At 48.0% G+C, this 15,252-nt stretch overlaps 1 protein-coding gene across 3 annotated transcripts in view; it reads right to left on the reverse strand.

The window, feature by feature from the left end:
* The window catches only part of LOC148527155 (granzyme A-like), a 39,049-nt gene that overhangs the window by 2,992 nt on the left and 20,805 nt on the right, over positions 1-15,252 (reverse strand). For all 3 annotated transcript variants that reach the window (XM_088469482.1, XM_088469481.1, XM_088469480.1), the window contains exons 2-4: positions 14,530-14,683; positions 8,992-9,136; positions 3,379-3,639 (exon numbers count right to left, since the gene is read on the reverse strand). In XM_088469482.1, coding sequence (XP_088325608.1) covers positions 3,379-3,639; positions 8,992-9,136; positions 14,530-14,627 — 504 coding nt within the window. In that variant the 5' untranslated portion in view covers positions 14,628-14,683. The remainder of the gene's footprint in view (positions 1-3,378; positions 3,640-8,991; positions 9,137-14,529; positions 14,684-15,252) is intronic.

The raw sequence follows: 15,252 nt of genomic DNA on the forward strand, positions 1-15,252 counted from the left end.
AAGATGCATACCTGCATATTCCAATGGCTTTGGCTCACCAGAGGTTTCTCAGGTTTGCTGTTTTACAGCTACACTTCCAGTTTCAGGCCCTGCCATTTGGCCTTTCCAAGGCACCAAAGGTATTTACCAAAGCTATAATGGCCCATTTGTGGATGCAAGGGGTCTGCCTGTTGCCTTACCTGGGTGACCTTCTGCTGCCAGCCAGGTCTCCAGAGGTGCTTCTCCACCATCTACAGCTGACAATCTCGGTGCTGCAGAATCACGGGTGGCTGATCAACTGGAAGAAGTCCTCCCTGACTCCATCACAGAGGATGCTCCATCTCGGGGCACTGTTGGATTCTCAATAGCAGAGGATCTTTCTGACCAGGGACAAGATATCCACCTTGCAGATGCATGTACGCAGATGCCTGCACAGTCGCCGAGTGTCGATTCACTCGGCAATGCAATTACTGGGCTCCATGGTGTCAACATTCGACATGGTGGAGTATGCCCAGTTTCATTCCCGGCCTCTACAGACCCTGATCATCTCCAGGTGGGATGGATCTTCACATCATATAAGAACACAAACAATGGTGCTCTTTCCGGAAGTGCGTCTGTCTCTGACTTGCTGGCTTCATGCGGGTCACCTCACCAAGGTGCGCCCCTTTTAGATCCCGGACTGGGTCCTTATGACGACGGACGCCTGTCTTCGAGGTTGGGGTGCAGTGACAGGTCCACACTTCTTCCAGGGAAGGTGGACAAAAGAAGAATCCGCCCTTCCAATAAACATATTGGAACTTCGGGCAGTCTTCAGGGCTCTACAGCAAGCCAGACTTATTCTCCATGGAAAACCCGTGCAAGTCCAGTCAGACAACGCCACCACGGTGGCTTACATAAACCGCCAAGGAGGAACTCGAAGTCAGGTGGCACTGTTAGAGGTGTCCTGCATTCTGACATGGGTGGAAGGGAATCTCCCAGCCATCTCAGCAGTGTTCATTCCAGGAGTGCTCAACTGGAAAGCGGACTTCCTCAGCCATCACGATGTGCATCCCGGGGAATGGTCTCTTCACAAAGCTGTGTTTCAGCTCCTAGTGGACAGGTGGGGCCTTCCCGAAATAGACCTCATGTTCTCCAGACACAACCGCAAGCTGCCGGTGTACGGGTCCAGGACAAGAGACGCCGAGGCTCTCCTTGTAGACCCGCTGTCAGTCAAGTGGACGTTCCAGTTTGCATACCTGTTTCCACCATTCTCTCTTCTTCCTTGAGTTATTTGGAAGTTCAAACAAGAAGGAGGCACTGTCCTGCTGGTGGCTCCAGCGTAGCCCAGACGTCACTAGTACTCAGATCTTCAGAGTCTCTCCATCGACACTCCGTTGCTGTTGCCTCAACGTCCGGACCTGTTGTCTCTAGTCCTTGCCTTTACCCAGACTGGATTGTCTGTCTTTGATGGCATGGCTCTTGAGACATCCCTCCTAAGATCCAAGGGTTTTTCCAGCTCTGTGGTTACCACCATGCTCAGAGCTCAGAAACCTGCTTCTGACAGGATTTACCACAGGGTGTGGCATACCTACTTTGAATGGTGTCACCCTAAAGGGTACGATCCCTGGGTGTTTCAAATATCCAGGGTGGTAGCTTTCCTACAAGCAGGCTTAGATCAAGGTCTCTGCCTTGCTTCATTGAAGGTGCATGTCTCTACCCTGTCAGTGTGGTTTCAGTGGTGGATTGCTCTTCTTCCTGATATCCACACCTTTATGCAAGGTGTACTTCGCATTCAGCCTCCCTTTGTCCCTCTGGTGGCTCCTTGGGATTTGGCTGTGGTCCTGAGAGCTCTCCAAGGACCTCCATTTGAACCCCTGGGCTCAGTGGACTTCAAATGGCTTACAGCAAAGACTGTTTTTCTTCTGGCTATTGCTTCTGCCAGAAGGGTGTCAGATTTGGGGGCTCTCTTCTGTCACTCTCCTTTTCTGATATTTCACCAGGACAGGGCGGTGCTTAGGACTCGCCCTGGCTTCCTTTCTAAAGTGGTGTCTAGTTTCCACATTAATGAAGAGATCATAGTGCCGGCCTTTAACTCCCCAGACCTTTCAGCAGGTGAGGCCTCCTTGGATGTGGTACGTGTCCTCAAGATTTACGTGGAACATACCAATTCCCTTTGGAAGTCAAACTCTTTGTTTGTCCTCTACGGTTTTCACAAGAAGGGTTTGCCTGCCAATAAACAAACTTTGGCTAGGTGGATTCGCATGGCTATTTCTGAGGCTGATACTCATGAGGGCTTCCAGTGCCACCTTCTGTTACTGCTCATTCTACTCGGTCTGTGGGTCCTTCATGGGCAGCTCACCGTGGTGCCTTGGCTGTTCAGCTTTGCAAGGCAGCCACATGGTCTTCTGTCCATACCTTTGTGCGGTATAACGCCTTTGATACCTTCGCCTCTCAGGATGCTTCCTTTGGTCAGCATATTCTCCTTCCTGCACATGAGCATCCCCGCCCTTGAAGAGACTGCTTCGAAGCATCCCCAAAGTATCCTGTGGATACCCTATGGACCCTGCAGTAGAAAATAAGAGATAGGGTAAGAACTTACCCTTGTTATCTCTATTACTATGAAGTCCATAGGGTTCCACAGGACTCCCACCCTGTCGCACCTGTGCTGCAGATGGGTTGTGTTCTGGTCACCGGTTTTCCATCTCCTTTCTAGTGAGAACGTGATTCTTGTGTGTTCCAGACTTTCTTCTCTTTCTTTTTTCTCCTCCTCCGGCCTATGGCTTGTTACGTAAGTGAAGGTGCCTTGGCCTGCGGGCGGGGTATAGGAGAGGGACCCCAGTGCATCCTGGGAGCTGCAGAAATTATCTATGAGGTGCACGATGACTTCAGCTATTGCCTATACCCCAAGGTATCCAGTGGAACCCTATGGACTTCGTAGAAATAGAGATAACAAGGGTAAGTTCTTACCATATCTCTTATTGTTTCTTATTATGCGCCAGATCAATGGAATAGTTTACCAGTGGATCTAAAAATGTTTATATTTTTAAGAAAAATCTTAAGACTTTCTCTTTTTTTCTCTTGCTTTAAAATTATTTTAGATGTATTATGTTTTTTTATGAGGGTTATTTCGTATACACTGCGGATAATATTCTTCTAAAGCACGTTGAGCTACAATGTTTTGTATGAAATGTGCTATATAAATGAGTGATTGATTAATTGTACAGAGCTCTTGGTGACCATCCAATAAGACTTCCCCACCACACTCGCTGCCTTCCTTCCTAATTCCTATGTGTACCCTGCATTTCATTTAGATTCAGCACTGGAGAAAACAAAACTCTACCCTCTTCATAGGTTGTAGTTTGAGATCTCTTCTATGTGGAAGGAAGCAACTTTGACCAGATAAACCGAGATCACACTTACGTCACAGGTGTCCTGTCCTCCAGGCCCAACACTGGTGCATGTCATGTTTTGCGTTATGTTAATCTTATCTCTCCATAATCTATGACATTTCTCTCTCTCCATAACTGTGACGTTAACTTCCATTAGATTGTCTGATTTATGGCCATCTTTGGTCAACCCCCATCCAGCTGTATTGCAAACCGTTCCTCTCTCCGTGTCCTCAAATGTCTCCGGCAAAGAGATAAGCTGAACAGCTATGCCTAGCTTTGCTCTACGATGCAGCTATACAGAAACACAAAGGATAAAAAAATATAAGTAAACTACAAGTCAAAATTATTGTAATAAAAGTCAATAATAGAAGAAAAAAAAAATGGGGATGAAGACCCTAAGGCCCACTCAGTCTCACTTACTGACAAAACATCTTAGGTGCAAATCGGGCACTAAAACATAACAACCAATCACACACTTCTTTTCATTGCCAAACTGGAAGTAAACACATACATTCTACATGCTGATAGGTTGCTGCGTTTCAGATCACGTTTTGCAACAAGATCCAATCTCAGTAAACTAGACCTATTGATAGTTTGGCATTTGTACTTGCAATCCTACCATTTTGTGAGGATGAAAATAAAAATGGCAAATATATTGGGAGTGAAGAAGAAACAATCCAGGGTAGAGGTACGGTAATTTGGCAAAATTACTCAGGTCTGCGATGAAAAAGCTTTTTAACGAATTTATGTGATTCTTAAAGATTTTTTGGCTTCTGAACACGAAAATGTCTCCCAAGTAATTTTTTTCATATTCTTTAAAGTAATAAATGTGTTCTGCCTACATTTATTATAAAACATTGTCTTAAATTAATTCAGTCGGTAGTATAGAACATTGCAATTCAGTTCTCATCATAAAACTTCCCCCCGCATGAGCCTGGAGCTGAAATTTACAAAGGGCCTAAACCCCATACTGTCTAAAGGAACATTGCACACACACAACAACTACAACTACAAGGTGAGCTGGCGAAGGTGGAACCAAATACAACAGATGTAAATTCCCTAATCTATCCGATGCTAAACTGAAGGAAGGCATTTTTACAAGCCCTGACACTAGATAGTTAAGAAAAGATGAACTCTTCAGGCGTTTAACGAATATTGTGGAACTTTCTGCATGGACTTCTTTCAAACAAGTGATTTCAAAATTTTTAGGCAATGTCAATGATCCAAACTACAAAGAAATTGTCTGGGAAATGCTTAATAGTCACAGAAACCTTGGCTGCAATATGAGTTTAAATGTACATTTTTTGAATTCCCATATTGAGCATTTCCCGAATAATCTCGGAGACTACAGTGAAAAACAGGGTGACGGTTCCACCAAGACGTTAAAGTTGTAGAAAGAAGATACCAGGGTCATTGGGAAGTCAGCATGATGGCTGGCTACTGCTGGATGATACACAGAGACGACACAGAAAAAGCTTATAAGCGAAAAGCGACAAAATGAAGTTTGAAGACAAAAAAACAAGATATTAATGATTTTTTTCGATAATTAAGGTTGTGTTTCTATTATTGTTTCATTGTATTGTTATTTTATTATGTAATTAAGACAAAAACACAGTGATATCATCTACAGTTCTTTGTATTTTCACAATAAATATGTCAAAAACAATAAAACTTTTTTCTTAAAAATGTATGTATATATATATATATATAGGTAATATAATATATATATATATATACACACATAAATATATATATATATATTATATAGGTAATGTATAGGTAAATGTGATGTAATTTTTTTTATATACCGTATATACTCGAGTATAAGTCGACCCGAATATAAGCTGAGGTACCTAATTTTACCACAAAAAACTGGGAAAACTTATTGACTCAAGTATAAGCCTAGAGTGGGAAATGCAGCAGCTACTGGTAGTAATCCCTCCCCTGGTACTGCCCCCAGTAGTAATACCCCCCTGGTAGTACCCCCAGTAGTAATACCCCCCCTGGTAGTGCCCCCAGTAGCAATATCCCCCCCTGGTAGTGCCCCCAGTATTAATCCCCCCCTGATGCTGCCCCAGTAGTAATCCCCTCCTGGTACTGCCCCCAGTAGTAATATTCCCCCTCTGGTAGTGTCCCCAGTAGTAATACCCCCCTGGTAGTGTCCACAGTAGTAATCCCCCCCTGGTACTGCCCCCAGTATTAATCCCCCCTGATACTGCCCCAGTAGTAATCCCCCCCTGGTACTGCCCCCAGTAGTAATATTCCCCCTCTGGTAGTGTCCCCAGTAGTAATACCCCCCTGGTAGTGTCCACAGTAGTAATCCCCCCCTGGTACTGCCCCCAGTATTAATCCCCCCTGATACTGCCCCAGTAGTAATCCCCCCCTGGTACTGCCCCCAGTAGTAATATTCCCCCTCTGGTAGTGCCCCCAGTAGTAATACCCCCCCTGGTAGTGTCCACAGTAGTAATCCCCCCCTGGTACTGCCCCCAGTATTAATCCCCCCTGATACTGCCCCAGTAGTAATCCCCCCCTGGTACTGCCCCCAGTAGTAATATTCCCCCTCTGGTAGTGTCCCCAGTAGTAATACCCCCCTGGTAGTGCCCCCAGTAGTAATACCCCCCCTGGTAGTGCCCCCAGTAGCAATATCCCCCCTGGTAGTGCCCCCAGTATTAATACCCCCCCGGTAGTGCCCCCAGTAGTAATCCCCCCCTGATGCTGCCCCAGTAGTAATCCCCTCCTGGTACTGCCCCCAGTAGTAATATTCCCCCTCTGGTAGTGTCCCCAGTAGTAATACCCCCCTGGTAGTGTCCACAGTAGTAATCCCCCCCTGGTACTGCCCCCAGTATTAATCCCCCCTGATACTGCCCCAGTAGTAATCCCCCCCTGGTACTGCCCCCAGTAGTAATATTCCCCCTCTGGTAGTGTCCCCAGTAGTAATACCCCCCTGGTAGTGTCCACAGTAGTAATCCCCCCCTGGTACTGCCCCCAGTATTAATCCCCCCTGATACTGCCCCAGTAGTAATCCCCCCCTGGTACTGCCCCCAGTAGTAATATTCCCCCTCTGGTAGTGCCCCCAGTAGTAATACCCCCCCTGGTAGTGTCCACAGTAGTAATCCCCCCCTGGTACTGCCCCCAGTATTAATCCCCCCTGATACTGCCCCAGTAGTAATCCCCCCCTGGTACTGCCCCCAGTAGTAATATTCCCCCTCTGGTAGTGCCCCCAGTAGTAATACCCCCCCTGGTAGTGTCCACAGTAGTAATCCCCCCCTGGTACTGCCCCCAGTATTAATCCCCCCTGATACTGCCCCAGTAGTAATCCCCCCCTGGTACTGCCCCCAGTAGTAATATTCCCCCTCTGGTAGTGTCCCCAGTAGTAATACCCCCCTGGTAGTGCCCCCAGTAGTAATACCCCCCCTGGTAGTGCCCCCAGTAGCAATATCCCCCCCTGGTAGTGCCCCCAGTATTAATACCCCCCCTGGTAGTGCCCCCAGTAGTAATCCCCCCCCTGGTACTGCCCCCAGTAGTAGCCCCCCCAGTAGAGAGAGATGTAATAAAAAAAAAAAACACTTACCTGAAACCCCGCTCCTGGTCCCGACGCTGCTACCGGCCCCTCCGGCCGCTTTGCATTATGGGAGAGACGTCATCATGACGACGTCTCTCCCATTACCCACTGCGGGAGCCGGAAGATTGCTCCCGCAGTGGGAGCAGCAGCAGCCAATGAGAGTCTGACAGACTCCCATCGGCTGCTGATTACAACAAACACACAGCTGCCGGCTCCGGCGGCTGTGTGTTTGGCAGTGTGTAGTGCTGACCGAACTCCGTCCGGTCAGCGCTACACGCGCGGTGCAGCTGTGTCACAGAGACACAGTCTGCACCGCGGCCCGCATGGTATGCTACTCAGCTGCGTACCATGCGGGCATGACTCGAGTATAAGACAAGGGGGTGCTTTTTCAGCACAAAAAATGTGCTGAAAAACTCGGCTTATATCCGAATATATAAGGTACTATTTCTTGATGTTCACAGGAGTGTAATTAAGAATCTAAAAGCATTATTAAAAAAGCTATCAATACCTTAAATTTCGCAGACCTGTGTTATAAGTAGGTATATCAAATGGGAATGTGCAAAAAAGAGCAGAGTCTGAGTGAGTGTTCTGCAACCTGGAGATGGTGACCTATTTCCTCTTTGTTATTTTATGAACATGTGCAATTGTTTAGCTGCCAAAGTGAGGACACAACCACTCAGCACATGTACCATTGCAGAGCCGCTAATTGATTTAGACCAAAAGAATGTAACAGTATACGAGCCAAGTTATATCTCCAAAACAACCAGAACTTATGGATATGGGGCCTGATTCAGTACCAATGGCAAATACGGATGCAGATTGAGCAATTATTTGCCATCATGCATGCGTATAAGCTGCACTGCGCATGTGCTGTGATTCAACTGCGATTACGCATGCATAGAGAAATCCATTGAAAAGTTTGGGCGTGACTGGCTGATGTGCGTTGATGGTACCAATGTTTACACAGAAGACTGAGATGGGATGGATATGAGAAAGCAGCAGTGGGCGTTTTTATGCCGGCTGAGCTTTGGAAAGCATTTTAGCAGCTGTAAAATGAGAGGTAAAGTTTGCAGTCTTTCAGTAGCGTCACTAGGGAGGTGCGGACCTCCTTGGGGGTGACACCACAATGCCGGATCCTCCTTATTGACCTGGAGCCGGGCACTGCACTGTGATGTTATTTTGCAGCACCTGGCTCCCAATAACTGAGGAAGAGTCAGCAATGTGGGGAAAGTCTCTGAGGGCAGTCGGGCATCTCAGGTAGAGTTAGGCTTGCCCACAGAATGATAAAACGGAGGCGTGCCTGTGCCACAAGATCATGCCCAGGCCACACAACCTTTTTAGTCGCGTGCTGAAGATAGGGTGGCTAATTGGCGCTCTTGGTCTCACAACTCCGTTTTGTTGTATGAACCCAGTCACCAGTTAGTTTCCGCATATTTTAGTTACCGGGCCATTCATCATCATGGGTGCGAAAAGAACCCCTGATATTCCGCAAACTCCGAAAACTGGAAGTTTTCAGAGTTTTCTACCGAGAACAAGCGCCATCTTCAGACATCGCTTGTTCTTGGATCCCTGCTCCTTCCTATGGCAAGGAGTTCCTGGTATGCGAAGAGGGATCTGCGGTCATGCATGCGTAGCCGGGATGATGGGGAGAAGGTAATGCAGCTGTCCCCGTACCGGAGCAATGATGAATTGCTCCGGTGTCACGTTTTCCCCACTGCGAATTGGATACTTAAGTATCCCTCGCAGCGAGAACAATACGACCTCTGAAGATGAATAGGCCCCTCTATGTGGTGTGATGCTGAATTTGTGACTGTCTGACAAGCCTGTTCCTTAACTTCTGCCAGTGACCTCTCTCCAGTTCTGAGCTTGTGACATTTGTATTCTACTTTCTCCAGCCCTTGACCTCGACTGGTATAATCCACTATTACACTTTACAGGCACTTTACAAACTGTGTTTGAAAAATTACAGTTAAGAGCTGATTGGTTGGTACTTTATCTCTCTCCACTATATCTCTCTCCAAGTACATCTACCCTGCAATGACTAATCACACAGCTAGTTCTCATGTTGTAATGTGTTCTTACTTTGAGAAGCCGAAGGTCATTATGTAAATTTGATTTGTTGTAATGTGGGTGTTTGATGGATCTGATGACATCAAACATTTGTTTACCCACTTCATTTTCTTCGCTGGAATGAGCTCCCAGAATAACAGTTACTGTACTTTGAAACCTAAAAGACAGAGAGGATAATTTAACAAAGTGCAAAACATACAGGTGAGGCTACTGTATTTGTCTGTTTCTGCATACATTGGTACATGTTCACATACAGATTTTGAGAACTGTCCTAAAAAAAGTTCTCTGCAAGGGTGTGCAGCCTGTGCTACCCCCATTGGCTCAAGGCCAGGAAGAGGCGATGATGCAGTATTGGGGGCGGAGCATAGCACATGACCGCACAATCGCATCATCATGGCCCCGCCCTCTCTTCACAATGCTGAGATTAACGACATTGTGAAGCAAAGCCGGGGCCACGATAACGCAAATCACGTCACCGGCCCCCCACCGCAGGGGTTTCTATTGTAACCGCAGTGGGGGGCGGACGGGTCGGCGGCCCCCGGGAGGCTTGCCTGCCTTCCAATTTTCGGGAGGCTCCCGGCCAAATCGGGAGGGTAGGCAGGTATGGTGTAAAGGGCGATCCTGTACTTCAGGTCCCACACTGTGCCTCCAGTTGTTCCTCACCTATTCAATCTGCCAATGAGGCCACCTTATGGGTGATGTCTTCAGAAAGATGGCGCCTGTGCTGGTATTAGCAAAGACAGGGCCTGATTCAGAGCTGGACGCTCTGACCAGAGCGCTTTCTCTGAATCAGTGCCCTCCTACCTAAAAATGGAGCGGCCTCTTGGAAGCTCGCATAGCTGTGGGTTACCACCCACAACTATAGCGAGCGTCCATGATGATGGTCGCGATGGTCAAGACCAACGCGACCATCGGGCTTGCGACGAGACCCTGCGGTAGGGTCTCGCTGCCGCAAGCCCTGGAGTGATTTTGGCTCTATCAGAGCCAAAATCACTCCCACTGACATCACTACTGATGTCAGTGGGGCCGGACTCAGACGGTGGGTGTTCCCATGGGAACGCCTCCGTCTGGCAGCCACGCCCCCGGCACGCCCACCAAAGGGGGCGTGCTGTCACTCACCATCGACAGCACGCCCCCTTTGTAGCGAGACCCCGAGCGACGGATTCCCCGTCGCTCGCCGGGTCTCGCGCATGCGCACGACGGAGCTCCCTCCGTCGTGCGCATGCGCACTTCGGCACGATCGACCCGCTTGCGAGCGTCCAGCGCTCGCGAGCGGGTCGGAATCAGGCCCACTGTGCCTTTGTTATCTACTGCGCATGCACCATCTTCCCGAATACACACAGAAGATGGTGCCAAAGGTAGAAGGTCTTGTTGAACTGCACTGAGGGAGGTGACGCACATGGACCTCCCTAACAGGGGCGTATCTATAATGGGTGCAGGGTGTGCAGGGCACACGGGTCCAGGGGTACCCCACACCGCACACCCTGCACCCATAGTATTACTTACCTCTCCAGAGTCCCACATCGGCGCGGTGGTCTGGCGCTTTAAAAACTACTGGAAAATGACTGCACATGGGCCCCTCCTTTCTAGAAGCTCCCCTGCTCCCTACCTTTTATATTTGAAACTGAGAAACTCAAGCTCCATATATAGGGAGTAGTTGGGAGTTATCTAACTGTATGTACAATATGCACCCCTATACCTAACTGTCCCAGTAGCTGCTAAATTAAATTATTACATTTACAGAGCTCTGTTATTTATATACTAACACCAAAGGGCCGAAGCACAGAATCACCAGGCCCCAGACACAAATTTGTGGAAGGATGCATTTGCAGCCTCAATGTGCTGGTCCCTATGTGCGCTCAGCGCTGCCTGTACTCATTCACTGCAAAGTAACATGAGCCAGTGGTCTTTAGGCCCGGTCGCGGCTCAGCAGGAGGCCTGAACTCTGACATGTGCTACTCGGTATGCGCGCTATGTTGCCGCGTCTTTCCTCCCTGGTGTTTCAGATAAATGTATGTGCCCTCTAAGACCCCAGCAGACAGAGAGTCAAACATAGCCCTATGGGCACCAAAAGTACCCTGTGCCATCACCACTTATGTAAGGGGTTATAGCGCCTCTAACCACCAGTGTGCATGTCATCTTACCACCCGGTACACTACAGCGCCTATAATAACAAACCTTATAATAGGTTTATTACAATAAAATACTAAAAACAGACACCAAAGCAGGCAGTTTAAACAGAGCCCTGCTGCAGTGCTACCCTGGACAAGGACTCTAAACCAGCCACACACAGGAATACACACAATTCCCCAGAACCAGCAGTGCTATAACAACACCAATAGGCATAATATAAAACAAGCCAGGCACTACACCCTTAGAGCTCACCAAAACTAATCATGCTGCAGTAAAAAAAAAAAAAAAGAGCGGGTTTGTACATTTAACTCAAGTGAACTTTTAAACTCAACTAATAAAAGCTAACATGCCAGAAGTCGCCAAGCATTAAGGACCTTATTCAGAGCCGGTCGCACAGAGCGTGCGGTCGGTCTGAATGAGGGGAGGACCACTTGAATTTTCAAGACGTCCTCCTTTGCGGTGGTAAGGCAGCCTTACGACCGCCTAAGGTGATGGTTGTGATGGTCAAGACCATCGCGACCATCGGGGCTTACGACGAGACCATAATGTAGGGTCTCCCTTGTCGTAAGCCCCGGAGAGCTTCTGGCTGTGTCTGAGCCGGCAGCTCTCCACTGACATCACTCGTGATGTCAGTGGGGCCGCCCCCAAACGGTAGGCGTTCCCATGGGAACGCCTCCGTTTGGGCTGACACCCCCCGGCCCGCCTTCCAAACGGGGCGAGCTGTCAATAAACATTGACAGCTCGCCCCCTTTGGATCGAGACCCGCTACGACCGGCGCTGACGGTCGTAGCGGGTCTCACGCATGCGCACGACGGCGCCGTCGTGTGCATGCTCTGTGGGGGGCCATCGACCCGGTCCGAGCGCATCGGCGCTAACGACCGGGTCTGAATGACCCCCTAAGAATCACTAAAAACAAAAATCAGCATCTACTAGTCAAAATGTAAAAACTCTAAAAAGAAAATGTATTATATTTATTGCTGTATTAATTATTACGGGTAATCACCTACTACAGTATAACACAATGAAGGTATTGTGCTGACAGTGGGCAGTAAGAAATCTTACAATTATGAAATAATACCCTAACCATATATTTACTTTGATATACAGTATTAAAACAAAACCCATAGCAATGTAGTCTATAGTCTAGGACAGAATAATACAGCCATACATTACACCACTGCAAATTATAACACAGGAACGCAGCATAATAAGTACTACATTAAATTCATACTGCACTATAACAATGCTTGACTATCCTTTGGACCACCAGCTTGGGAGATCCTGGAAGGGAGGTCCAAAATGCAAATGCAGCGGGGCAAAGCGGAGGTGGGGCCCAACTCGTCCTCATACCAGTACTAAACTTATTTACATACTCTCCCGGATTGTCCGGTAGATTCTGACATTTTTGGAAGCCCTCCCAGACTCCCAGGAGAGTAGGTCACCCCCCTCCCCTCCAGGATTCTGCTTCTTTTCCATTTGAGGTGGGTAGTGTTAGGAACAGAGGGTTAGTCAGGCAGGATTGAGGACCTCATTCAGAGTCGGCAGTTGCGGCCCCACGGTCGTAAGGTAAAAGAGGCCGGATATGCAAATGATGCACTCGCAAGTTGTGTCGTTAAGATGGGATCGTTAGCTGGACGAGCAAGGGGAGGATGCGGCCGTAAGACTAAAAAAACACCCCCTTCTCGTTCGCATTACACGTCATCTCCGGGCATATAAGGATTAATCGAGACCATCGGAAACCATAGGAGCTGGTCGTAGAGCTTAAGGTTGACCATACCCTTTCTTAAGCACTACGATCATGTCAGTGTAAAAACCTCCCATGTCACATGTGCTATGACACTACTTTGTTAATTATGCACTCCCATAAAACGCCGTTTGCATAGTCAGGCACGCCTGCGTTCGGATCTCCACTCCCCCGTTCACAAGCACCTTCCCCTGTTACCACCCACAAACGTCTCATCCTGTCACTCAAACTAACGACCTGGCCAAGTTCAAGCAGAGAGATATTTCCGATCGTAACAGCTAGTTTGCGCACGCGCATTGAGAATTTTACGCATGCGCAGTTTAGCGAACATCGGTGGCGTACGACCGTGCGGCCGCAACGACCAACTCTGATTGAGGTCCTGAGTCTTATAGCAACCTTGCGGGTTGAACTCTTGGCAAGTAGCAGCCTGTGGGCCGAGGATGAGATGCAGCCTTTGGGATGTTTGGCAGCCTTGAGGGCCGAAAAATCTCTGGTTAGGGTGCACACTATGACGCTAAGATGTGACCAATGTCGCCGGGTTGACACTGGTATTGGTACGCCGGATTGCACACTTTGGACGCTGAGGTGCGGCCAATGTCGCCGGATTGACACTGGTGTTGGTACACTGGATTGTGCACCTAGGACGCTGAGGTGCGACCAATGTCGCCGGGTTGACACTGGCGTAGGTACACTGGACTGCGCACCCAGGATGCTGAGGTGTGGCCAATGTCGCCGGGTTGACACTGGCGTTGGTACGCTGGGTTGCATACTCAGGACGCTGAGATGCGGCCAATGTCGCCGGGTTGACACAAGCCCCCGGACACTGGCATGCACCCCAGGACGTGAGTGCACCGCTGGGATGACACAGCTGCTGAGGGCAGAGATGCACACCGTGCTGCCTAGATGACACAAGCAGCACACGGCAGTTGCAATGCGGACCATGCCGCCTGGATGGAGCAAATGGCAGAGGATAGACACGGCAAACTGGACTCTGGAACTCGACTGAACAACAGGAGACTGGCACAACCGAAAACACGAGTAAACACTATCAACGGCATTGGAGCAGTATTCACAGCAGCAGGATATGGACTTAGGAGCCAAATCCGGACCCAGAATGACAGACAGGAGGTAGGCGGAGTCTCATCGAACGCTGGCCCCGCGTTCGGCTCGCGCAGCATTAGCAGTGCGGTGGCTTGTGACAGGTAGGGCCTTGATGACATATTTCACACCATTGTGCAGCAGCGTGGGTGGGGCCATGGTGGTCACCTCCATCACTGCCCTCCCTCCATACTTCTATGCTGGGCCTCAATGGGAGAAGTTATCCACCTTGCAGGTCTTTGATTTTGTGTTTTCACAGATCTTGCGTAAAGTAAGGTGTACCATTGCGCCTATCTAGTAGCTCTAAGCATTTTCCCAGATCCATCCTTCATCAGCTGTAGAATCTGCTTATATACTTTAACCACTAGTGGGGTATTTACTCTTCTCCATTCTTCATAAATAACCCTTATTGAATGTATTATGAAAGTGAGACAGACCTGAAACACAGCTTCTTCTGTCAAGTAATTGGCAAAAGCACGATATACAACTGTTGCTCAGTCATTTGCGGAAAAGGAGATAAGTTCCTGTACAGAATCACAATCTCTACTTATCTAGATGACACCCGATGTACTTACATTTGACAATGAGCTGCAGTTAGTACCCAGTTTCTTCTTATTAAACTTCCTCCGCATATTTCTTCATACTTTTCGTTCTCAAGTTTGATCAGAGCCATGTAAGGTCTGGAGTGAGGAAGAACCTCATCACCATCTATGATTCTCACCCTACCACCTGGGTGAAACAAGATAAAAATGTCTCATGCAAAAAACAAAAAAAAACAAATCATACATTGTACATACTACTGGCACAGTCATTCGGAAAACATATATGATATAATGTATCCTTTACTATAAAGTATAAATCGTCAGACTTGGGACCACATAAAGGCACAGGGCTGCAGGCACTATAATTAGCAGAGATTCGCAACCTGTCTCCTCTGGCCACCTGCTGGAAACTACAAGTCACAGCTTGATCTATAAGCCTCCATCGGGCATTGCTTGTTGGGGTTGGCAGTTTCTCACCAGGATGCCAAGCCAACCTCTGCTAGTTAGACATGTTTTTGTGGGTGCTTCAGATTACAGGTGTCTGGATTCACACCAAGACTATATGTTAAATCCAAGAGGATTTTAAGAATATATTTAAAAAAACCTGCATTAGCACCTATGACCACAATGTTTGAGATATATATATATATATATATATATATATATATACACAATGGTCGAAGTGGGAATTTTGAAGTGGGGGTATGGAAAAACTAAGGTTGCACTTATGCGCGTGTCGAAAAATGGGGGATGGCC

Source organism: Taudactylus pleione, unplaced genomic scaffold, assembly GCF_031769625.1.
Source record: "Taudactylus pleione unplaced genomic scaffold, aTauple2 ptg000092l, whole genome shotgun sequence".
NCBI lineage: Eukaryota > Metazoa > Chordata > Amphibia > Anura > Myobatrachidae > Taudactylus > Taudactylus pleione.